Genomic DNA, 26,877 nt, shown 5'->3' on the forward strand with positions numbered 1-26,877 from the left:
CATGGTGTATGATAATGGTGCTCCAGCCAATCAGCATCTGTTTGAAAAATGATAGCTGGGAGCTGATTGGCTGGAGCACCATTTATTATACGCAACAAGTTTAATCGGTCATTGTGAATGATAAAACTTGTTGATAAATGAATCCCTTTAGGTCAAGCGGAAGGAAAAGTGTCAAACACATGATCGGGGAAGGAAAGCAGCCCCCCCCCCCCCCCCCTTATTCCTGCACAGAATAATTTATTCTAGAGGAAATCAGTTATTGTTAAATCTTGGTAAACGATTATTGGGACACTATAACCCCTCTAGGGTGGCAGAGCTGGGGGTTGGATGGGGAGGGGGGTCTGTAGCGTTATTGACCGCTTACTGTTTTAAAGGTGCTCTGCTCAGTAATCTACAGTAACATTAGTAATAATAATAGTAGTAGGAAGAAGAATGATAAGCGAACGTATAGCATCTCAGAGTGACGCAGCCATATACACATCATGCACAGGAAAGAAACTAGCATCATTCCCTGACCTGCTAAACATGCAAATACATTGCTGTCGTTTCGGGTTTCTATTCAGGTGTGTGGTCAGGTGGTCAGGCAGGTTTCTAAAACATAAACTCAGCACTTTCACTTTGGATTTCGTTGTCATCTCTGCACTAATAGCAAGCTCCTGTCCTGTACTGACATTTATACAAATTGTTTGGGAGTGTTACATTTAATTTGCATTAAAACCCTGCAAAGTTATAGGAAGCAACGTGTGCCCTAGTCCTAACCTCCCCATTGGTGTCAGAAGCATTGATCCTTACAGGAGTTCTTCACCTTCAGATAACTTTAATAGAATGGTTGGAGCGGGGTGTGTGTGTCGGGGGGAGGGGGTGCACAGTACTAGCTCCTGGGCATGCGAAAGAGACACACCCATGTCCCAAATTAGTGTGGCCACGTCCCCTTTCAGTGGTGGGGCAACATCTCAATGGGACTGTAATTCACTACATGCATGACAACACCCGAATATTATGCCCACGCACCTCTTATTACATGCACCCCTTATTGCACGTACCCCTTATTGCACGCACCCCTTATTACATGGACCCCTTATTACACGGACCCCTTATTACATGCACCCCTTATTACACGCACCCTTTATTACACGGACTCCTTATGCACCTCTTATTACACGGACCCCTTATTACACGGACCCCTTATTACAGGCACCCCTTATTACACACAATCCTTATTACATGCACCCCTTATTACATGTACCCCTTATTACAGGCACCCCTTATTACACGGACCCTTTATTACACACACCCTTTATTACACGGACCCCTTATTACACGCACCCATTATTACATGCGCCCCTTATTACATGCACCCCTTATTACATGCACCCTTTATTACATGCACCCCTTATTACACGCACCCCTTATTACACGCACCCTTTATTACACGGACCCTTTATTACACGCACCTCTTATTACACAGACCCCTTATTACACGCACCCCTTATTACACGCACCCCTTATTACACGCACCCATTATTACATGCACCCCTTATTACATGCACCCCTTATTACACGCACCCTTTATTACACGGACCCCTTATTACACGCACCCCTTATTAAATGCACTCATTATTACACGGACCCCTTATTACACGCACCCATTATTACATGCACCCCTTATTACATGCACCCCTTATTACACGCACCCTTTATTACATGCACCCCTTATTACATGCACCCCTTATTACACGCACCCTTTATTACACGGACCTTTTATTACATGGACCCCTTATTACACGACCTTTTATTACACGCACCCCTTATTACACGCACCCTTTATTACACGGTCCCTTTATTACACAGACCCCTTATTACACGCACCCATTATTACACGCACCCCTTATTACAGGCACCCTTTATTACACGGACCCCTTATTACACGCACCCCTTATTAAATGCACTCATTATTACATGGACCCCTTATTACACGCACCTCTTATTACACAGACCCCTTATTACACGCACCCCTTATTACACGCACCCCTTATTACACGCACCCATTATTACATGCACCCCTTATTACACGGACCCCTTATTACACGGACCCCTTATTACACGCAACTCTTATTAAATGGACCCAATATTACACACACCCCTTATTACACGCACCGCTTATTAAAAGGGCCCAAAACTTCTCATGGAGGCACTGATGGCTGTACAAGTTTTTCTGAAACTATTACTGAATATATTGCTAAATATATTGCTTTATTTTCAGTCTTCTTCCTGTGCTCTTCAGCCATGTATCAATGTCATGAGGTGATGTATGTTGATGTTGATTGCTCTGGATCACATAGCTTTCGGTTCTACTTGAACATACTGTAGACAGAGCTAAGGGGTTATAATTGAGATGTGCACCCTCTGATCTTTCAAACCGCTTTCCATCTTTAGCCGAGTCTCCTGAGTCCCTGCAGAACACTCCAATAAAATTCCCAAATTCTTGCACATTTTCCTTTTCCTCTTTTACTTTTAATAAACTTTAATCGAAGCAGAGTAAAGTTTGATATATTCAATATGTTTCTTATCGCAAACTAGCTGGGGTACCTGGTGTTGCCCGGGTTGAAGGCTGGACCCTGAAGTACACCTGCACACTGGCGTCAATAGGGGGGAGTGGGCCGCACTGGGTGACACCATCCGAGGTGGTGACACCAAAATAGCAGAGTTGCTCTGCTATTTTGGTGTCACCCCATGGGATGGTGTCACCGTGACATGGAGAGAGGCAGGGAGAGATGTGGGCTGCCCCAGCAGCTGCAGGAGTGCTGGGGAAGCCCACTGTGTGCCAAGAATGGGAGGCAGTAACATCCCCAAGATCAGCACACATAAGGGGGCATGGCTTTGTGATTACGAGGTCACTCCCCTTTCTGCAAAACCACGTCCCCCCTTTCGGGCGACGCTGCCCCCCCTCCCTCACACCAGCCCAGCACACAGCGTGGGAATAATGTGTAAGAGTGTAATTGGCGTTATTGTGTGGCATAATGAGTAAGGGGCACTACTATTGGGTGGAATAATGTGTTATGTGGGGCACTACTACCATGTGGCATAATCTGTAAAGGACAGATTACTACTGCATGGCATAATGTGTATAAGGGGCACTACTGTGTGCCATAACCTGAATGGGCTCTGTGTGGCATAACATGAATGGGCTCTGTGTGGGGGCAAAATTATGTGTTTTTTTACCTCTAGGGGGAACCCTTTTAAGATCTTGCTATGTGGCCCACAAAGTTCTTGTTGCGCCCTTGAATGCAAACACAGAGGTCTGACTAATATATATAGTCACTTTAAAAAGGACTAACACTGGATTTTATATGAACTTGCAGGAGTCATAAAGTTTGACACTTGTTCGGACTGCGAGGTTAAAAGGATACTTTTGTAGCTTTCACACAGGTTTTTGGCAGACTACCAATTTCCACTTGAGCCACCTCTGGAACCTGTGTAATTTAAATGTCCCCATTTTTAGGGATTGTGTGGCCCTGACGGAGTTCACACAGGCAAAATTCTAATCCTGGTCAAACTACACAACCCTGCCAAGTCCAAAATTCTGGCCATGCACAAAAGACAGACAGACAGACATACAGACACGCTTTCTTGCTTATTATATAGATGAAGCAAAACATTTGGCAGAAACGTAGGTGATATATCAACTTCACTGATCAAATGACCCTATTCAATATATTTGGGTAGTACAGATGGAGTAATGGTTAGCATTACTGCCTCACAGGACTGAGATCTTGGGGTTGATTGCCACCATTGCCCTAACTGTGTGGAGTTTGTATACTCTCCCTGTGCTTGCGTGGGTTTACTCCGGGTGCTCCCGTTTCCTCCCACACTAAAAAAAAATATACTGGTAGGTTAAGTGGCTCCCAACAAAAATTATCCCTAGTGAGTATGTGTGTGTACATGTGATAGGGAATATAGAGTGTAAGCTCCACTGGAGCAGGGGCTGATGTGAATGACCAAATATTCTCTGTAAAGCGTTGAGGAATATATAAATAACTGGTAATAAATAAATATGTCCCAAGTGCATGGAACTTTTACGGTTTCATAAACTTTGCTGTGTCCCAGGGTGATGCACTTTGCAGTTGTTTATGTGATTACTATACAACGCACGTCTCACTCGCCAAAAGAGAACAAAACTTTCCAAAGTGACCCTTTAATATTTACCTCGCTTACATGTGGGAACGGATCTTGGCATGTTTCTCTGACAAATTTTAGCTTCCGTTAATGCATGTGGAGTCCCCCTATCATTTTTCATTATGCCTGAAATTCCCATCTCTACCCTGATTACACCATAGCGCTGAATGATGTAAGCGTAACACCATTGTTATCCCAGCTCTGTGAAATGTGGAATGTATAGGTACCATGTGGAGTGCCTTTCCATGGAATGTCAAAGCAAAGATTGTATCAGCGGAATAAATGTCTCCAAAACGGCCTCCAAGGCAAAATTTGATTTACTTTGCTTATCTCTGCTCCCTTGTGACGGTAGCATTAAGGCTGCGACCTGCGGGCACAGAACTGGTCATAGAATCATAGTGACATCTGCTGGTCCGTCAGAGAAACACCTTGTGCCTGAACTGCTGATCTCAAGCATCAGAGATATGTCTCCACCCAATGGACATACTGAGAACAGCACATGTCTAACTACAGAAATTAGGGCTTTATTTAAAAACTATAGAGGATAGGGGGTAAATTGACTAAAGTGAGAGTTTTTAGAAGTGGATATGTTGCCCATAGCAACCAATCAGATTCTAGCTAGTATCTGCTAGTTAAATGTATAGTAGAAATTAATTGGTTGCTATGGGCAACATCTCCACTTCTAGAAAACTCTAGCTTTAGTAAATTTACCCCTAGGTCTTGTCAAATTTTGCCACTGTTCACAGCATTTTTGATTTGCAAATGTCATCCTCTTTATATATTTTCTAATTCTTGGGCAGACAACATTGTTATGGTCTGTACCGGAAAAGACTTTCTGATTGTTTGGGCAGGTCTATCACAAACGCAAAAGACATCTGTAACCGTAAAGCGCCATGTCTGTATATGTACAGTGCAGAGCCATAATTAGACAGGTCCAAACAGCGCCCCCTGCCCTACGGTGCCCTGTGCCATGGCACTGGTCGCACTACCCTAGTAATGGCCCTGGTGCAGTTCAGCCGTGTGTGACTGACTTCCTCATGGCGCTATTCCATCCAGGAACATTACATACAATGTTTTTTATATATATATATGTAATAAACGTTATGTATTCTTTCCATTAATCTGGTTTCCATTTCCATAAGGTCATTTTCAGAAAGAAGACATTAACATTGTCAGACTGTACTAAAACATTTACATTCCTGACACTTTCCTAGATTTTTGATTAGCAAAAGTGTAAATAGTATCACCAAAGTTTGTTTCTTTTAAAATGTAATTTTCCAAGCTCATAAGTGCCAGATGCTGTAGTTCAGACGATCGTCAGTCATGGTGGTTCTTTTTTTTAACAAGTTTTGCCTTGGAAACACTGCTACAATCTGTTGTCATAAGGACCAGAAACATTTGTAGGACTATTTCAGCGTTACAGCATACACACTTGCCAATGTCGGGAGCAACGGCGCGGCAGCGGGGGCAATGCTGCATTCGGCAGCATGGCCTCCGCTGACGATTGCGCCCGTCGGACCTGCATGCAGGTCTGACGGGCAATGTTGCTGATGACGCGCGGGAGTGTGCATCGTCAGTGACATAGGGCCTGATCCAGAGATGGACGCTAATTAAATTTTCACGGAGATCGAGCGATTGTTTGCCATTTCGTATGCACCGCCTATGCCTATGCGCTGCGATTGCACTGTGATTACGCACGCACAGAGGAATCCATCGCTAAGAGAGTGACAGACTGCCAGTGTTTGGGGGTGGTAGTGGGGTGTGGTCACAAAAACGCAGGTGTGCCTGTCCTTTAAACACCATCACATGGGCGTGCATAAATTAGCCACTACGATTGCATACGCAGCTCTGCGTGTCAGAAGAGCACCCAAGGCTGCGTCAGGTTGAAGGCTGCAAGGGTAAGATAGCCGCAGATGCGCTTCCATGTTACCGATGTTTACACAGGTATGCGTGGTCGCACGCAGGTAAGAAGGAAGTAGTGGACGTCTTTATACTCTGGTGATCTTTGTTTTCGCAGCTGCGTTGCATATAAAAACGCATTGCAATCAGGCCCTTAGTCTGTACACATTGGACGATGTGGACGACATATAGGGCCTCATTCAGAGGCGGTCGGAGGATGCAAGCGGTCGCTCAGAAACTGGGCGGCCACTTGCATCCTGACCGCCCGCCTCTGTTGCAGTCGTTAGGCTGTGGGTTAACACCCACAGCTCTAACGACCGCTCGGGTGATGGTCGCGATGGTCAGAGACCATCGCAACCATCGGGGCTTACGATGAGACCCTAGGGTAGGGTCTCACTTGTCGTAAGCCCCAGAGAGCTTCTGGCTCTGTCTGAGCCGGAAGCTCTCCACTGACATCACTGTTAGAGCCAAAAGCACTCTAGGGCTTGCGGCAATGAGACCCTACCACAAGGGTCCCGTCGCAAGCCCGATGCTCGCGATGGTCTTGACCATCGCGGCCATCTTCCTGGCCACTCGCTATAGCTCTGGGTGGTCAACCACAGCTATCCGAGTGGCCAGGAGGCCGCTCTAAAAAAACAGGAGGCTGGCCCTGATTCAGAGCGAGCGCTCTCTCAGAGCGTCCGGCTCTGAATCAGGCCCAGGATGCGTACACATGGTCAGATAAGCTGTCAGATTTGTACGATAACGATCCTAAATGACCAAATGATGTTAGTGCATCTCGCCCCTAATCTTCACCCTAAACCTAACCCTCCCCTTGGTGCCTAACCCTAGCCCTCCCTCCTGGTGCTAACCCTAACCGTCTGAGTAAGTGCCTAATCCTAAACCTAACCCTAACCCTGACCCTTAAAAAAAAAATATATATTTTCATGTCAACTTTTGACCCTGTCGACCTTTTGTACCTGTCTAACTATTGACTGTCTAACATCTGGTGTCTATCTAGACATTGTCTAACTCAGTGGTTCCCAAACTATGTGCCGTTGCACCCTGGGATGCCTCAGGACACTTGCAGGGGTGTCTCAGGTTGGTGGTCCAGCACCAAATCTAATTTTTTTTGGTCAATGTAATGTAAATATGTGGACAAACAGAAGTGAAAACCTGTCCACCACCACATAACTGACCCTAAGGATGACAGGAGAACAATTTACTTCACTTTACTACTTCACTAGAATTTTTCTGAATTTCTCAATAAAAAGCTTTTGGCTTAGGGGTGCCTTGAAAACATTACTGATACACTAGGGCGCCGTGATTCAAAAAAGTTTGGGAACCTCTGGTCTAACCAATTGTTGTTTCTAATCCTTGTGTAATTTTTTATGATCAATATTTGCATTTCTCTCTTTATATTCTCTGCAGCGAAAATGAAATATGTCAGCAAATTACTATTTCTATAAATGAGCTACTCACAGAGCAAAATAAGGGTTACAAATTGAAACATACATTTTTCTGAGGTTACTGTCAGATGAAACATAATATCCGGCAGATTCTCTGATCGGAAGTTGCAAAATGGTAGAAAACAAACCCAAAACCACTTGTGGGATCCTCTAGTGAAAGTCAAGAGGGATATTATATCCTGTAGCTCAAAAGAGCCAGGGCCAACTCCTGGGGGCCAACTCCTGGGGGTCAGGACAGCGCTAAAAGGAAAAATCTGTAAAAAAAAAATATATTGTCTGTACCAAGATGATGAGTTTAGGGAGTGGGGGAAGATCGTACTAGTCCAGAGATTACTGTAGAAGAGAATGTAAAGTGTTGTGTTGGCTGGTCAGATAGGTGGAGCAATGGATGCCTATGGGACTTGGAAAAACAATTTTTATCTAAGAAAATGCCAGTAGGAAGATGTTGCTGGCTTGATCCCTTAGGTCGCTAAAAAGTCCATCAGAGCTCAGCTGCATACACAGAGGCAGCCGCTGGATGCGACATAGCCAGGAAAGTCATGACACACCCACGTTTGACTAGCCACCCACCCAGGGACGGACTGGGGCTGTATATCAGCCCTGGCAGTCCGCCCTGCACTTCTGTGTAGAGGGGGGCGTGGTAAATGCAAGGGGGCGTGCCGCGAGTCACGGAGGCTGGCCTCGCGGCAGGCCCCTGTCTCTTTTCGGCCCAGCACAGCCGCCGCCGGCCCATTCACGCCTCCACCTCTTCCGGCTCCGTGAAATCTTAATGATTTCGGAGCCGTTGGGTGGAGGGCGGGGTAGTCTTTTCCTTCACCCCCTCCTCGCGCCGGTCCTTAGGCCATTGGCCCTTCTGGCACATGCCAGAAGTGCCCCATGGCCAGTCCAGCCCTGCACCCACCATTACCTCCAATAAATGCCCACTGTCAAGTACTCTGCGTCCGTATTCTCGTTGCAGCTGCCGTCAGTAACCAATCAGGATGCCTGCATAATGTGACTGAGAAGCATGCACAGTATAAAGAGAAACAACTGTGCAAACAGAGGCATTGCACAGAGGCATCACCTGGTGCCTCATATTGCCCCCCCCCCATGAAGAAAGGGGGTGTAGCCTTGTGTCTGCGAAGCCAATAGCCCCCTGGGTCCATTACCGCATTTCACACCCCAATCCACGTCACGCTGAGGGGCTTGCGCTGCGCTCTGGGAGCTGCGGGGAAGGCCTGGGATTCCCCCAGCACAGTGCGGTGCGCATAATCCATCACATCTGTGGTTCTGCTCGATGACACCACCCGAGGGGATGACATCTAAATAGCACAGCAGCTCTGCTCTTTTGGTGTTGCCCCCTTGGATGGCGTCACCCAGTGCGGTCCGCACCCCCCTAGTGACGCCACTGGCGTAGCGTCCACCTCTTGTTCAGGCCCGAAGTATCCTACAGTGAAACACAGTAATATATGAAGTCGGAGGACCCCCTGCCATACAAAAGTCTCTTTAATATACTGTACTTTTAATTGACAGTAGCAGATGCAGTATTCCGTATAATAGACAAATTGTAGATTTTGACAAAGACACGAAACATTGTAGTTTTTCTGCCACCGTTATACCCAGTTATGTTTACATGTTGCTTTTTGCCAGGATAGAAAAAAAAAACAGACTTATTGTCGCTAAAGGCATCCTATAGGTATATAGCCCCATATACGTTCAACATTGGGAAAAGTACATGACTGTTACCGCCATAGGATTGTATAAACCCTTTACCTGTAATAACCAGTGCTAATTTATTAATTACATGGAGACATCATCAACATTATCATTCGAGGGCAAACAAATCTGGCGGGGTCCTTGGGCCTAATCCTGAGTTACTGGCAGTCTGAATGCCGCCGTATCTTCCGATCTCCTGCAAATTGTGCATGGGTGGCACGCCCAGAAAATGGTCCCGACACCCCTGTGTTTGTCTAACCACCCCCTTACCTCCCCCAAATGCTGACTACCTGTCACTCACTTTGCGAATAAATACACTTTGCGACCGGCGTCGCTAGTCCATCTCTGAGCGTGCGCAGTGTGGCTGTGACTCATTGGCAGTGCCAAAAAATTGCTCCACTGTGTGCAACTTCGACTTTGCGTCCTCCTCACCTTGCACTCAAACAGTGCGACTTGCAGGCATCTGCTAGATCCCGGCGAGTATGCCTGAGCTTTTAAAGTGGCAATCATTTAAAAGGCAAAGCCAACCTGGTTTTGCCCTTTAAATGATTGCCATATTAAAACTTCAACCAGACTCGTTGGTTGGGATCTCACAGATGTCTGCAAGTCGCAGGCTATTTCACATCCAAAGAAGACCGTGTCTAAAGAAAACCAAATCAATTATAGATGAGCCACAACAGCTTCAGGTCTGCAGATAAAATCTACTTTCTTATAACTTGTACAATTTCTTCTCTGACTGTTGCTCAACTTCATCATAAAGTACAATGGCCAAAAGGATTTACAGATAATCTGCTCCTATATACAGAACGCTGTACAGGAAGGTATGGAGTAGGTCAATATTTAGATGGACAGTCTCACTGTTTAGTCCTAGTACTCTTGTCTGTCTTTTGGAATCACAATATAAATAGCACGGAGGCAAAGTGGTTGGCATTTCCATATCACAGCGGTTTTGTCATGGTTTCCATTCCACCATGGAAGTGTGTGAAATTGGTCTGTTCTCCCTGTTTTTGAGAGCTCTGGCTGCTCTGGTTTCCTTCCACAGTCCAAATATATACTAGTAGGTTAATAATGATGCCGTCAAAAAGTCAACAATGACAATGTTAACACCCCGATGTTGTCAGTTATGTCGACATTGCCATTCCGATGTGTTTACATTCTCATAATGTTCACAGTTGAAATTTGAACATTGCTAGAAAGTCGACATTAGGGTTAGGCTGCGGGGGGATGCTAGGGTTAGGCTGCAGGGGGGGTTAGGCACTAGAGCAGTGATTCCCAACCTCAGTCCTCAAGGCACACTAACAGTCCTGGTTTTAGTGATATCCATGATTGTGCACAGATGGTTAAATCAAAATAACTGAGGCACTAATTAAGTCACTTGTGCTCAAGTATGGCTATCCCTAAAACCTGGACTGTTAGTGTGCCTTGAGGACCGTGGTTGGGAACCCCTGCACTAGAGGAAGGAGTAAGGATTAGGGATAGAGAGGAAATACTCACCCGAACCCCGGGGGATCAAAGGAGTGATCTGGTAGTGACAATCATATGACCGCAGGGACCCAGAAGACACCGCTGGGGCTGCTGCCGTTAGAAGCAGGTAAGTCACCACTGGGCCATCGATGATGATATATCGACATTATAACATATCGAGGGGAAGGAACTGTTGTGCAAGATTACATAATCTCTGTACTGTGCTGAATGGTGCTGTATATAGTACAGAAGTTATAGCTGGTGAATTTCACTGATTCTCCGACATCTAGCAATAACTCACCTTGTATCATTTTTATGAAAATTTGGACCTCATTAAGAGGCGGTCGTTAGATGCAAGCAGTCGCACTGAATCAGGGCGGCCGCTCGCATCCTGAACGACCGCCTCCTTGTCAATCGCTAAGCTGTGGGTTAACACTAGAGCACACCCACAGCTCTAGCGACCGACATGGGTGATGGTCGCGATGGTCAAGACCATCGCGACCATCGGGGCTTATGACCAGACCCTAAGGTTGGGTCTGGGCACTCGTAAGCCCCAGGGAGCTTCCTGCTCTGATCGAGCAGGAAGCTCCCCACTGACATCAACAATGATGTCAGTGGGGCCGCCCCCAAACTGCAAGCTTTCCGGCGGGAACGCCTCCGTTTGGGCAGGCACGCCCCCTGCCCACCTTCCAAAGGGGGCGGCTATCACTCACCATCGACAGCTCGCCCCGTCTGCTGTGAGACCCCTAGCGACGGAGCGTCCGTCGCTAGCCAGGTCTCGCGCATGCACACGACGGAGCCGGCTCCGTCGTGCACATGCCCAGTGGGGCAACATCGAGTCGGTTGCGAGCGCTCAGTGCTTGCGACCGACTCTGAATGACCCCCTTTGTGTATTATGTATTTTTTTTCCTTTTTTTAGTATATATATATTTACAGTATACAGTAGCGTAACTAGGGTATTTGGAGCCCAGGGCAAATTTGAAAAGGGAGCCCCCCCACCACCCCGATATGTATGCAGAAAAAAAATGGGCGTGGTCACTTACAAAAATGGGGCGTGTCAACATGACACACCCCTTTATTTTCACGCTGAACATTCCTATCCATATGCACCTTAACCCCAGTAGTACCCCTTATACAGTACCCCCAGTATGCAGTTGTGGTCCCTCTTATGCAGGCCCATAGTAGTGCCCCTTATACAGTATCCCCAGTAGTGGTCCCCCTTATACAGCCCCCAATTAGTTCCCCTTACTCAGTGCCCCCAGTAGTGGTCCCCCCAAATGCAGTGCCCTATGTAGTGTTCCCCCTTATGCAGTGCCCCCAGTAGCAGTCCCCACAATGCAGTGCACCCAGTAGTGGTATCCCCTTATGTAGTGCCCTTTATATAGTGCCCCCAGTAGTAGTCCCCCCCTATGCAGTGCCCTTTATATAGTGCCCCCAGCAGTAGTCCCCCCCATGCAGGTTTCCCAGTAGTGGTCCCCCTTATGCAGGCACCCAGTAGTGATCCCCCCTATTTAGTGCCCCCTGTAGTGGTCCCCGCAGTGCCCCTAGCAGTAAGCCCCTTATATAGTGCCCCCAGCAGTAGTCCCCCCCCTCCCATGCAGTGCCCCCAGTAGTGGTCCCCCTGATGCAGGCTCCCAGTAGTTACCCCCCCTATCCAGTGGTCCCTGTAGTGGTCCTTACTGTTATTGCCCCCAGTTGTGGTCCCCCCAGTGCAGTGCCCCTAGTAGTAGGCCCCTTTTATAATGCCCCAGTAGTAGTCCCCCCCCCAAGTAGTAGTCCCCAGTTGAGGTTCCCCCTCCCGATTAAGTGCCCCCTGTAATAGCCCTCCCCCCCAGTAGAGGTCCTCCCAATAATGGTGCCCCCAGTAATAGCCCCCCCCAGTAGAGGTCCTCCTAATAATGGTGCCCCCAGTAGGTGCCTCCCTCCCCGTTGTGCCCCCACCCCAGTAGAGGTCCCCCCAGTGGTAGCCACCCCCGTTGTGCCCCCAGTAGTGCTGACAGGTTTTTAAAAATATATATATAAAAACATACTTACCTGAATCCACGCTGCTGCTGCTCCTCCAGTCCGCGCCACTCATCCCGCTGCCGCCGCCGCCCGCCAGTCCTTGCGGGCTGGCACGCTCAGCGTAATGGGACAGACGTCATGACGTCTGTCCCATTACCCACTGCAGGAGCCGGACGGAAGTCCGGCTCTTGCAGTGGGTGCTGCAGCAGTCAATGAGAGTCTATCTAACTCTCATTGGCTGCTGTTTAACACACGCATCGCCGCCAGCACTGGCGGCGATGCGTGTGTTATGCACAGCCTGAGCCCACCTCCTGGCGCTATTGGGCAAGCGCTCAGGGGGAGGGAACGGGCTCAGGTGTGCAGCACAGGACCGGCGCTGGAAGCCTAGCGCTGGTCCTGTGTAAATGTGTAACGCTGACCGCACTCATTGCGGTCGGCGCTACACTGGTGGCTAACTAGGGCGGGCCGGACCGTGGCCGGTGGCGCCCCCCCGCGTCGCCGGTCTCACGGCGCCCAGGGCACGCACCCTGCCTGACCCCTCCTAATTACGCCACTGACAGTATATATATATATATATATATATATATATATATATATATAGAGAGAGAAAATTTAACCCTAGTGTGTGTATGTGTGATAGGGAATATAGATCCATCAGGGCAGGGACTGATGTGTATGGCAAAATATTTTCTTTAAAAGCGCTGCGGACTCGTAATAAATAATAATTAGATATATATAAAGCTAAATGAAAGAAAAAAAAATTACATAACGCTCAAATTTTAATAAAAATAATATGTATATATAATGTTGAAATTTGGATCGTTTTCTCAATGTCGACATGTTGCTCATCGACATTCTGAACATAGTTGTTGACATTTAGAACCATTCAACATTACAGTGCCGACATTGCGAATGTCGACTGTATGCCTACATACCCATCGGATGTATCATTCTCCTGTACATGGTAAAGCCTACTGGAGTACTTGTCTTTATATCGCAGATACATCTGTACTGTTGTACACTGACAGCATATGACGACACACAGAAAAAGTATCCTTACGTAAGAAAGTAGCTTCCTATCACAGTGGCTGCTCATGTATTCCCCATTTCACTCAGGTTAAAAAGAAATTCTGCAAAGTGCTATAACGGGCTGTGAGACGTTCTCCCTCAGTGATGAGTTCTGGTATCACACTACATGGAAAACACCCAGGACTTTATAAATAAGGTTCTTTATTTAGAATACTATTGAAAACATCCTTGGCATTCACACTGTATAAATATATAAAGTTAGCATTTAGCACAACACATCGAAGCAACATTAAATATCTGAACATTTACTAATGCATGACGACTCTTATTTACAGTTATATTTATATATAAAAATCTTACAAAAGTGGTCCACAACCTTATATTGCCTTGTCCAGCACAGTGACTGTCCACATCAATGTGTACATGCAGGCAGAGTCTGCAAGCCAATGGGAAGAGGCTAAGGGGGTTACTATGCTTAATTTACCCCCCCCCCCCCCCCCCGCACAGTCCAATTGTCCACAAGAGGAATAATAGTTTATTTGTGCTGCAGAGATCTGTGATATTGTGGTCAAGTTCCCAGCTGCTGTCCGCCAGCACATGCCGACATGTCTTCCGGACGTCTTCAAATAGGAAAGATAATGACATTTGACTTCATCTCATATGTACAGTAGAAACTTTTTGTCAATGACCTCTGGCTGGAAATGAAATAAATAAATAGGTGTCTGTAAATTCGTGGGGCCAGAAGGACATCTCCGAAAAGGTTCTGATGGAAATAAACCAGTTTATCTTCAGTCTTTTGATTTATAACACCTGGTAGATGGAACTGCTGTCTCTGGGTATCGGTGTGCAGGTGTTGGGAGAAATAATGGGGATGTCCGGCTCGCTCAGTGTCTCTCCCTGCAGGGGCGAGCAAGGACTGCCTACAGATCCACTTTCCGCTGACGGAAGCACCGGACAGCTGGGATTCTCTGTTGAGATTCTCTCCACAATGCTGGACAGGCAGTCTAAGCTGGAGATGACCGAACTCTTACCGGGTCTTGTATCTAAAGAGAAGCAGAAATTCTTACTGAGATCTCATAGACACATATATATGGCAACCAGAACAATACAGTATAGATAGATAGATAGATAGATAGATATGAGATAGATAAATATGAGGTAGATAGATAGATTTGAGATAGATAGATAGATAGAAAGATATGAATAGATAGATAGATATGAGATAGATAGATAGATAGATAGATAGATAGATAGATAGATAGATAGATAGACAGGTAGATATGAGATAATAAAATATGAGGTAGATAAATAGATAGATATTAGATCGAAAAATATGAGGTAGATATATATTAGATAGACAGACATAGATAGATAGATAGATAGATATGAGATAGATAGTTAGATAGATAGATAGATACAGTAGATAGATAGATAGATAGATAGATAGATAGATAGATAGATAGATAGATAGCTTGACAGATATGAGATAGATAGATAGATAGATAGATATGAGATAGATAGTTAGATAGATAGATAGATACAGTAGATAGATAGATAGATAGATAGATAGATAGATAGAAAGATAGATAGCTTGATAGATTGACAGATATGAGATAGATAGATAGATAGATAGATAGATAGATAGATAGATAGATAGATAGATAGATAGATAGATAGATATGAGATAGATCAGAGGTTCTCAAATTTGGTCTTTAGGACACATTTTCCAGGTCACCCAGCAGGTGCACAGGTGTATTCATTGCTCAATTACATACAGGGGCGTGAGATAGATAGTAGATAAATAGATTGTTGGATAGGCAGATATATATAAGATATAGGATGGATAGATATAAAAAATTGATAGATATGTGAGATAGTTAGATAGATAAATGATATGATGTAGATAGATAGATATGAGATAGGCAGGTAGACATGATATATTCAGATATATAATACAGATAGATAGATAGATAGATAGATAGATAGATAGACAAACATGATATAGATATGAGGGCCATATAGAAATAGATATATCTCTATCTGACAGATATATGAGACATATTGATATTAGGCAGATCTAAATTAGAAATTAGATAGATAGATAGATAAATAAATAGATATGAGCAGGGTCGGCCCACGCATAGGCATTAAAGGCAAATGCCTAGGGGCAACTGGAATGCCTAGGGGCATCCCAAGCCTAGGGCCAGATATCATTTTATTTTTTCTTTGAGCTGCTCAGGTTCGGCAATCCGAGGCAGCCAAGAGGAGAGATCAGGACTGGAGGCTGCAGCAGTAGCAGCAGGGCGCTCTGACTCACACAGGCAGGAAGTGTTTTTAGTTTCACTTTCTGCCTGTGTGTGAGGCTGACACGAGCTACTGCAGAGTGAGGAGGAGAAGCCAGGCAACACCTGCGGAGCTGCTGACAGACCCGGCTCCACCATACAGGGTTAAAGATAAGAGCTGGATGAGGGGAGGCAGATACATTTGGGGAGTGGGGGCTGATGGCACTACTATGGGGGGGAGACAAAGACATGAGGAGTAGGAGCTCAGGGAACTGATGATACTGCTATGGGGATGGGGAGATATATACATATGGGGAGTGGGGGCTGATGGTTCTACTATGGGAGGGGGAGATAAAGACATATGGGGAGTTGGGGCTCAGGGAGCTGATGATACTGTTTTGGGGATGGGGAGATATATACATGTGGGGGCTTATGGCACTACTGTGGGATGAGGAGACAAAGACATGGGGAGTAGTGGCTCAGGGAGCTGATTATACTGCTATGGGGGGAGGGATTGGTAGATATATGTGGGGGGTGATGACACTGTTATGGGGGGAGGCAGAGACAAGGCCGTGTGGGAGCTCAGGGCTGAGGACACTGCTATTGGGGGAGAGCAGAAGGCAGAAGCACATGGGGAGTGGGCTCAGGGTGTTTATGACACTGCTTTGGGGGGGAGGGGGAGAGATATTGGAAGTGGGGCCCAGGGGGATATGACACTGCTATAGGCATCGATGGACTCCATCATCCACATTGGTAAGAAGGGACCCAGTGTGTGCACTAGTGATGATGATGGTCACCAGCATAGAAGGGGGTAGGAAGTAACAACAAGGTGCTGCCATTCTACTGAGAGGTGCTACAACAGCCTACATGGGTGTTCTGTAACCTTATATGCAGCAGGTGGGGTATTTGGGTATGCCTGTACTGAGTGATGGGTGCTAATTGTGCTGTGCTGGCTGAGGGGTGATGGGTGCTGTGGTGTGTTGCTGGGTGAGGGGTGATGGGTGCTGTGGTGTGTTGCTGGCTGAGTGGTGATGGGTGCTGTGGTGTGAGGGGTGCTGTGCTGGGAGAGGTGTTGGGGAGGGGTGAGGTGTACTGTGCTGAGTGAGGGGTGCTGGGTGATGGGCGCTGTGTTGGGTGACGGGTGCTGTGCAGTGAGGGAAGAGGAGTGCTGCATGGGTAGAATTTGCCCTATAGAATGCCTTCTGCGGTGGGGCTATAAGGAACTTTCCCCTAAAACCTGTCCCTTTTTTCTTTAGTTACAGCAGTGTGCTGCGAGGTGAGAACCTGGGAGTTTCTGCTGGGGGCACCAGAGAAAATCTTGGATAGGGCATCATATTGGTTAGGGCCAGCTCTGGATATGAGATGGGTAAAACGAGGTATAGATAGATAGAGATACGTATGAGAAAGACAGTAATATGGATATGATATAGATAGAAAGATACAAGATAGATAAAAAGATAGATATATATGATATAGGCAGAAGACAGATATTATGAAGGTGATAGATAGATAGATAGATAGATAGATAGATAGATAGAAAATAGACAGATCAATAGATAGGCAGATATAGATAAAAGATAGATAGAACATAGATGAATTGATAGGTAGATAGATATGAGATAGATAGATAGATAGATAGTTATAGATCGATGGATCAACAGATAGGTAGATATATCTGAAATATATAAATATTAGGTAAACAGGTACTGTATAAGAGAGATACATAGATATGAGATAGGCAGATAGATAGATAGAAATGAGATAGTTAGAAATGAGATAGATAGATAGATAGATAGATAGATAGATAGATAGATAGATAGAAATGAGATAGTTAGAAATGAGATAGATAGATAGATAGATAGATAGATAGATAGATATTAGGTAAGTAGATACTATATGAGATAGGCAGATAGATAAATAAACAGATATGACATAGATAGATAGATAGATAGATATGAAATATACTGTATAAATATTAGGTAAATAGGTACTGTATAAGATAGATACATAGATATCAGATAGGCAGATAGATACATATATATAGATATGACGTAGACAGACATATGAAATAGATAGATATGAGATAGATAGATAGATAGATAGATAGATGATAGATAGATAGATATTAAGTAAATAGATACTGTATGAGATAGGCAGTTATATTTGAGAGATGGATGGATAGATAGATATGAGATAGATAGATAGAAATTAGATAGATAGATATAAATTAGATATACGGTAGATACATAGATATCAGATAGGTAGATAGATAAATATATATAGATATGATGTAGACAGACATATGAAATATATAGATATGAGATAGATAGATAAATAGATAGATAGATATCAGATAGGCAGATAGATAAATATATATAGATATGACGTAGACAGACATATGAAATAGATAGATATGAGATAGATAGATATTAAGTAAATAGATACTGTATGATATAGGCAGTTATATTTGAGAGATGGATGGATAGATAGATAGATAGATAGATAGATAGATAGATATGAGATAGATAGATAGAAATTAGATATATAGATAGATAGATAGATAGATAGATAGATAGAAATGAGATATAAGATAGATACATAGATATCAGGTAGGCAGATAGATAAATATATAGATATGATATAGACAGACATATGAAACATATGATGTAGACAGACAAATGAAATAGATAGATATGAGATAAATAGCTATTAGGTAAATAGATACTGTATGAGATAGGCAGTTATATATGAGAGATAGATAGATAGATAGATAGATAGATAGATAGATGGATGGATAGATAGATAAATAGATATAAATGAGATAGATAGATAGATAGATAGATAGATATTTAGATAGATAGATATATATGAGATAGATAGATAGATATGAGATATATAGATAGATACCTAGATAGATAGATATTTAGATAGATAGATAGATATGAGATAGATAGATAGATAGATATGAGATAGATATATAGATAGGTAAATAGATAGATAGATATTTAGATAGATATTTAGATAGATAGATAGATAGATATGAGATAGATAGATATGAGATAGATAGATAGATAGATAGATAGATAGATATGAGATAGATATATAGATAGGTAAATAGATAGAAATTAGATAGATAGATAAATAGATAGACAGATAGATAGATAGATAGATAGATAGATAGGACTTCTCGCTGTATAATATATGTAGCTGGCTCTCCTCTGTAGGTGCACCCCGGGGCTGGGTACTTACCATTTGGTGTCTCTGTGTAGTAGCTGCTGTCATAGTTGCTTCTCCTCCTTGTGCTGCAGGGGGGCCCGGAATAGTCCATCTGTGGGGAGGCAGCAGATATAAGTCACACACACTCTCACTGTGGCCTCTGTAACAGCTGTTTGTGGAGCGGAAGCTCAGTGTTGCTGCATGTACACTCTGGCAGATGTGTGCTTATTGCCTGTGACAATAATGTTTATTTCCAGCTCTTACACATATACAATATGATTTTACTTCTTTGTAAGAATAGAAAGTATCAGTTTGTTGTAGTGCAAACTTTTCCCAGTGATAGGGCTTTTTTTTGCACCATAATATATACTGTATCAAAGGGGGTTACCACTGGGCATGACACATAATTATACTGTAGCTCAGCTGCCAAGGTGTTAGAGTAGTGTTATACAGTATTGCAGTGATACAGTAAGTGACATTCAGGCCCATAGCATAGGTTGTGCAGTTAATAGGAATGTATTATTTGTGAATTCAATCTATAATTATATAAAAATAATTATCATCATCATCATCATCAGTAAAATTATTGTTTTTTGTTATATTATTATTATTATTATTATTATATTTGTATTTATTTTTATATAGTGTGTTTGGTACTTTAGACCCTAGTTTAGTGCCCAGTGACAGAATGGCAATCATGCATAAGTGATACACTGTCCATGCTGTAGTGTCAGCCCTATGCCACTTACCATGCCATCTGAGCAGTTGGATCTTGGACTGGAGGCATCAGAGTCCCCACTATAGTGTTCCAGGACTGGGTAATAGTTTTCATCCTGCTCCCTGAGCAGGGACTGCAGGCTCTCTATGTAGCGGATGGCATTCCTGAGGATCTCCACCTTGGGGAGCCTCTGGTTGGGGTTTGTGGAGGTACACCTCTTCAGGGTCTCAAATGCGTCATTGACCTTGCTGAGCCTCCTCCTCTCTCTCATGGTGGCAGCCTTCCTGCGATCAGCATTGGTGGTCTTCCTCTTGCAGGCTTTGCAAGCCCAGAGCAGACACCTGCCAGCCTGGTGATGCCCACTGGGTGCCCTGACATGCTCATCCTCGTTGTGGTGGTGATGATCTTCTGGTTTCAGTAGGGTGACATGGACCAGCCTGGGGTCCAGGTCTTCAAAGAAATGCATGTCAGAGGTATTAAAGCAGGGATCATCATAAAAGTCGTCAGCAGCAGAAAAGGAGCAGAGGGAGTTGTCAGTGATCTCCATGTCCCTAAGAGGATGTGACAGCAAGTCCATGTGATCTACAGCAAACTAGCCAGCTCCCCCCCAAGAAGAAGCCAAATCTGTAAGATCCCAGATAGTAGGTCCGGGATGTGCTCTGTCCTCAGTAAGCCCCAATGCCCAGGGCTTGGCACGTTATGGGAGGGGGTCTGTCAGCTTTTACACCCTTAGGGCACCTGGTGCTGGTCATGCCAGCCTGTATTTATCTGAACAGTAGGGAGAGGGGGGCTTCCCTCACCACTTACTGACCAATCAGCAGTGCGAGCTAAGGGAGTGGGTGTTGTCCCCCAAGCGGGACAGGGCCCCCTGTGATTGGAGGGAAGTTTGGTCCCCAGGGTAAAGTTTGTCCAAGTTCTGGTGGAGTCACAGGAGCTGAATGTATCAGTCACAGGGGAAGGTTCGCAGAGAGAGAGAGGGGCTGGGATGTGTGGACCCCAGTGCCCAGCAGCTGCTGCTCCCTGCTCCGGTCTCCCAGCGCTGGATGTGTCCTCTGGTGTCTCAGACAGACACTTACAAAATCATCCGGCTCTTTCTCTGGATCGGCAAAGCTAGAATTTACTGGTGTCAGATTATAGGGCCACTAACATGGAATATTACTAGTAATACACCTCACATTATATACATCATTATATACATGTACACTACTATTATTATATTTACAATGCTGTATATTATGTTAATATTACACTCTATATTTCCATTATAAGCGTTTTACACGTTATTCACTCTCTTTATATGCAGAATACACTGTATGGTACTATAGTTACATATATATTACATGGTTTTATTCTAATATATATACACAATATTACTTTTATATTTATATGTCAATGGATATTACTATTACATATTACAATATCATCATATACATAGTGCACGTTATATTACTGTTATTATATGCATATTACACTGTATGGTACTATAATTACATATATACATTACATATATATTACAGGGTTTTATTTTTTATATATGTATATATATATATATATATATACTCACACACACACACACACACAATATTACTATTATATGTCAATGTATACACATAATATGTATCTTATCATAATGTACATAGTGCACGTTATAATAGTTATTATATGAATTTTACACTGTATTAAACTACTATTTCTACAATACTGCTATTATATGTATATATTATATTGATATTCTAATGCAAAGTACGATTATATGTATATTACTATTATATTAATAAAGCATGGTATCTTATCATCATATACATAGTACGCTTCATATAATTATATGCATATAACATTGTATATTACAATTATATATGTATGTTGCACTGGAAATTATAATTTGCATATTGTATATTTTATTAAGATTATTATGTGTTCCTATAGTTATTATTCATTATATTCGGCATCGCCCGCAACTGAATCGACCCCTATATGTGTGTGTTACATTGTAAATTATAATTTCTATTTTCTAATTTGTATTAATATTATTATTATTAGTAGTAGTAGTATCGTCTTACACTATGCGTTGTTATTGATGTGTATTCATGATATTATATGCTTCTGCAGCTTTTTTTATTATCACTAATAATAAAAATAATATTGTTATTAGTACTATTTTATTTTGCAATGCATTATTATATTTATTTAGAACTATATTACTAGAGTAAGTATATATGGCTGTTACTATTATTATTGTATATTATCATATGCATGTTACAGTGTATGCAATTAACCTATTTATATTGCACTATATATTACTATTTTCCAATTTTTGTTACGATTATTAGTTATACTACTGTATATGTACATTACAGGGTATTTTACTATTATTTGTATACATTTTTTTCGTATGTTACAGTTATTGTTATATTGTATCTTATTATTATTATTATTATTATTATTATTATTATTAATAATAATAATAATAATTATTATTATTATTATTATTGTATAAGTAATATTATTAAATTGTTAAATACATTAATATATTTACATAACATTATATTACTAGTATATTTTACTGTATATTTTTTATTACTGTCAGTATTTTGTGGTTATTATTATGCTGTATAGTATGTTATACATATTACTATATGATATCTATCTATACTATATAATATATTACTATTGTTAGATGTACTGTATACGTTATATCATTATTATTGTATGGATAGAATGCATCCCAAATTAATTTATCACAATCGGTAGGCAATAACAAAGTTGTTCACTATTATGTTTTATTATAATCTCTATAGTGAGTGTAGTACTATGTTATTATTGTTATTATTATTATTATTATTATTATTATTATTATTATTATTATTATTTAGATTTTGGAAGTTTTATACTATTTTATAAACTTTATGTTTTGAGGAGTTTTACATTTTGTATTACAATCTCTAGGGTTTGCGGAGTGTTATACTGTTATTATAATCACTAGGGAGAGAGGAAATTTATAGTATTAAATAACCTATAGGGTTTGAGGACTGTGTTACATGTTATTACTGTAATCTCTATATTATTAACATCTTGGTATGTTATACTACTATTATACTAAGATGTTGGGGGTGTTATACAATGCTTAGGGTGTGTTTAGTGGTATACTATTATTATAATCACTAGGTTCTGGGAGTGTTATACTATTATATTATAATCACTCAAGTGAGCGAGGTGTAATATATTACTATAATCGCTAGGATATGGGGGTGTTATACTATTATAATAAACAGTGAGGAGTGGTATACAATAATTATCTCTATTATGTCTCAATGTGCACAGTGTTTTTTTCTAGTATCCGGCAGTATTACGGCATATACTAATAAAACCGAAGCTAATATAATAGCACTGATATTGTGTGGACATATAATAAGTTAACGAATCTGAAATGGAATGCCGGATCATTTGCATAGTTTTAAGTTAAAAGTTTGGTTCTAAAAAAGTTGTTTCATCACAAATAAGAAATAAATAAAGTCTATGACACATCGTACAACCGAATAATGTACAAGGCAACAAACTGCGACACAACGTTTTATCATGATTCTAAATTATCCCTGTAAATCTAAACAGTATATTCACTTCTATGGGAATAATTTCTTCCTCCTAACACGGCTCTTCAAATGTGGAGTATTATATAATATATTCCTTTCCTGGGATGTAGCTGGGGATTTTTAAATTATTCATCCTGGTTGATGAAATAATGATCCATTCAGAATGCAGAAGCTGACAACTGAATTTATGCAGAGCTGGTAAAAATAGGAAACACCCTATATTTAATTATATTGTGTGTATCTATCTATCTATCTATCTATCTATCTATCTATCTATCTATCTATCTATCTATCTATCTATCTATCTATCTATCTATCTATTATATATATAAATACATTCATATATATATTTATTTTATAGCTATACTATATATATGTGTATATATATTTTATATCTATAATATATATATATATGATGTGTCTAGGCATTTTTATGCTTTACATTCCCAAACTTTATTCCACCCAGTACAAATTAGGTTAAACTGGTGTTGCCCTGTAGATCAGCGTGCAGTCATTCCCCCCGCAGAATGGTACGGTAAGTCCTGTGCCCAGCAGGTGGTGCTGTGCTCCCATGTCACGATCACAGCAGGGAGTTGATTACAGAGCAGATGTGCCCAGCACCTATACAGTGTCTTAGGTTTCCCCATAGACACGTGTTACCTGAGAGCAGCTTGCTAGCTGGACTGTAAGTAGTCACTTGTCCATGCATACAGAATATAGTGCTGATTGAGATTACAGTGCCCCATTTCCTTCCCCTACACCCCATACATGTGTTGCTGCTGGAGAGTAACTGTAGAGTGTACCCCCTCCACCCCATAATGCCCAGCTGGGTGGGCAAATACTGCACATATACTGCTCTATGCATTTTAAGGTAGACAGGATCATTTCAGGTTTAGCCAGCAATTATATGATTATGATTATTTACCTTTTCTATGTCATACATTGCATATGATAATAATTTTGTAGGCATATCTACAGTACAAGAAGTTTTGTCACTTTAATTTTTTCTACTCATTGTCCACACTGGCTTCCATAGTGTCTGGCTACATAGGGATAGGAGTTAGCAGTCTATAATCATGGTTACTGTCTTCTAGACCCACAAGTGCAAATTGTAAGTTTGCACCCTCTTACCACTTTGTCTGGTTTTATTTAAATGCTAATACCCCACCCCCTACCCCCTGTAACAGGTCTGGCCAATCTGTGGCTCTCCAGCTGTTGTGAAACTACAAATACCCGCCCACTAAACAGTTGGTAAAGCATGCTGAGACTTGTAGTTTCACAACAGCTGGAGTCACAGGTTGGCCAGGACTGCCCTAGAATGGTATGCAGTCGGGAAGCCGGTGGACCTAATCCCAACAGCTGGCTTCCCGACTGTCATATCCTGGCAAGGGTCTAAAGACAGGCGTCGATATGCCGGCTCCTGTCATTAGACATACGCCAGACATCCCGTTCGAGGGGACGCCGGGCGACGAGCGCGGCTAGCCGCTCTTTAGTTTTTGGGTTCCCGGGGGGGACTTAGGGTTAGCAACCCCCCCCCGGGAGGTTAGGTTTAGGCTAGGGGAAGGGGGGGTTAGCGTTAGGCACCCCTGGGGGGGACTTAGGGTTAGGCACCCCCCCGGGGACTTAGGTTTAGGCGGTGGGGAAGGGGGGATTAGGTTTAGGCACTTAGAGGGAGGATTATGGTTAGGCACTGGGGGGGGATGTTAGAGAATACTTACCTTAGAACGATCGGGATTTCCTCCTCTGTCGGGATGCCGCTGTCGGGATTCCAACCGCCGGGAATGGGTCCGGCGGTAAATCATACCGATTCCCCTAGAACATAGCTAGAAGGTGTTTTGTGTGCTTCCAGTATAAGAAGGGGTCAATGGAGGAGAAACCAGGAGCCCCCCTATTTGCTACTTGGTGGGGGGCAGATTAAAACAGGGGTGGTTCAAAATATTTGAATTTGCCTTACCGACAGATTTCAAGTTGGTGACAGACGTCTATTTACAGTATGAGATAAAACAAATACAATTATTCTGGAAATATAAGTCACATCTCCATTATAGTATGACTTTTAAAAAAAAACATATTTTTAAGGCTGTAAAATGTTCGTTAAACCTTTGTGAATTTCATGTTGAACATGAACCACAATTGATGCGAATATGTCCCTGATAAGATTATGCAAAAGATTTGGGGGCCTATTTTGGGACTTCGCATTCTGGAGCTTGGTAAATTTGGCAATGAGGCAGCCCTCATAGAAACCTAAGGGGGCTGCTGCTTTTGGGAATGAAAATGGGGGATTGCAGCAGATATCTCCTGTGGTCACCTGGAGATACATTCGGGGCATATTTCATATTTGCAGTTAACCCCGAAAACCCCCATTGAGTATATGTTGATCATACAGCAGTCCAGTGTTTATACAGGAGGCAAAGGGAAAATACAGGTAATATTTACACTGTACATACTGTAGGGTCGTTATCATGGACCAGCCAGGAGATCAGAGCTGCTCTCGTATATAAGCTAATGTGTGTCCTGACGTCTCTCTCTCTCTCTCTCTCTCTCTCTCTCTCTCTGTCTCTCTATATATATTATACACTTTGCCTGTCATGGGCTGTCAAATAGTTAAATCTGACTGTATTTGGAAATTCTGATTAGGTGCAGTCAGAGGTGACAGGTTGAAATAAAGGGGATACATGGAATTGATAGAATAGTATGGGATTATAGGAGTTGTGGTCTAGTCTGTGCCCTGAATATACCCTAGGTGAGGAATGGGGCATATTACTGCCAGAGGAACATGTACAGGAATAAGTGAGAGACACAGGAATGAGGCATGGGTGCGTGCAGCATGGAAAACACATGTGAAGGGCAAATACTTACTTTTCATTATTCGTGTCTCTGCCAAAGCAAGTTTTATATTTAATACCAGGATTGTGCAGGAGGCAGAATAAACTTATACCAAGTTCTGGTTTCTGTTCCCCAGATCAGGCCCCACAGCAGCTGTTCCGGCTCAGAGCTCAGGGGCTTCAGTACATAGAGATACTGGTTATTTACACTGTAATTCATGATGAATAGCTAGATATGAGATAGAGTAGATAGATAGATAGATAGATAGATAGATAGATATGAGATAGAGTAGATAGATATGAGATAGATTAGATAGATACGAGATATAGATAAATAGATAGATAGATAGATAGATATGAGATAGATAGATAGATATGGGATAGATTAGATAGATACGAGATAGATAGATAGATACGAGATATAGATAGATAGATAGATAGATAGATAGATAGATAGATAGATAGATATGAGATAGAGTAGATAGATATGAGATAGATTAGATAGATACGAGATAGATAGATAGATAGATA

The 26,877-nt window shown here is 42.5% G+C and overlaps 1 protein-coding gene across 1 annotated transcript; it reads right to left on the reverse strand.

Annotated features, from left to right (window-relative positions):
• Positions 1–13,898: 13,898 nt before the first annotated feature.
• On the reverse strand, positions 13,899–20,673 carry MYOD1 (myogenic differentiation 1). The gene is made up of 3 exons (XM_088458253.1): positions 19,963–20,673; positions 19,247–19,325; positions 13,899–14,758 (listed from the first exon to the last, which is right to left on the reverse strand). The coding sequence occupies exons 1-3, from the start codon at positions 20,506–20,508 to the stop codon at positions 14,517–14,519; spliced, it is 867 nt and encodes a 288-aa protein (XP_088314379.1). The 5' UTR covers positions 20,509–20,673; the 3' UTR covers positions 13,899–14,516.
• Positions 20,674–26,877: the final 6,204 nt, after the last annotated feature.

The sequence above is a fragment of the Taudactylus pleione genome, unplaced genomic scaffold (assembly GCF_031769625.1).
Source record: "Taudactylus pleione unplaced genomic scaffold, aTauple2 ptg000820l, whole genome shotgun sequence".
Taxonomy (NCBI): Eukaryota; Metazoa; Chordata; class Amphibia; order Anura; family Myobatrachidae; genus Taudactylus; species Taudactylus pleione.

What these genes read in the sequence shown, in the direction of transcription:
- MYOD1 (XM_088458253.1), bottom strand. Translation starts at nt 20,508, where the DNA reads ATGGACTTGCTGTCACATCCTCTTAGGGACATGGAGATCACTGACAAC. An exon ending in CCAACTGCTCAGATGGCATG is followed by an intron (nt 19,326 to 19,962) that starts GTAAGTGGCATA and finishes GCCTCCCCACAG; the next exon opens with ATGGACTATTCCGGGCCCCC. An exon ending in CTACACAGAGACACCAAATG is followed by an intron (nt 14,759 to 19,246) that starts GTAAGTACCCAG and finishes GCTTCTCTTTAG; the next exon opens with ATACAAGACCCGGTAAGAGT.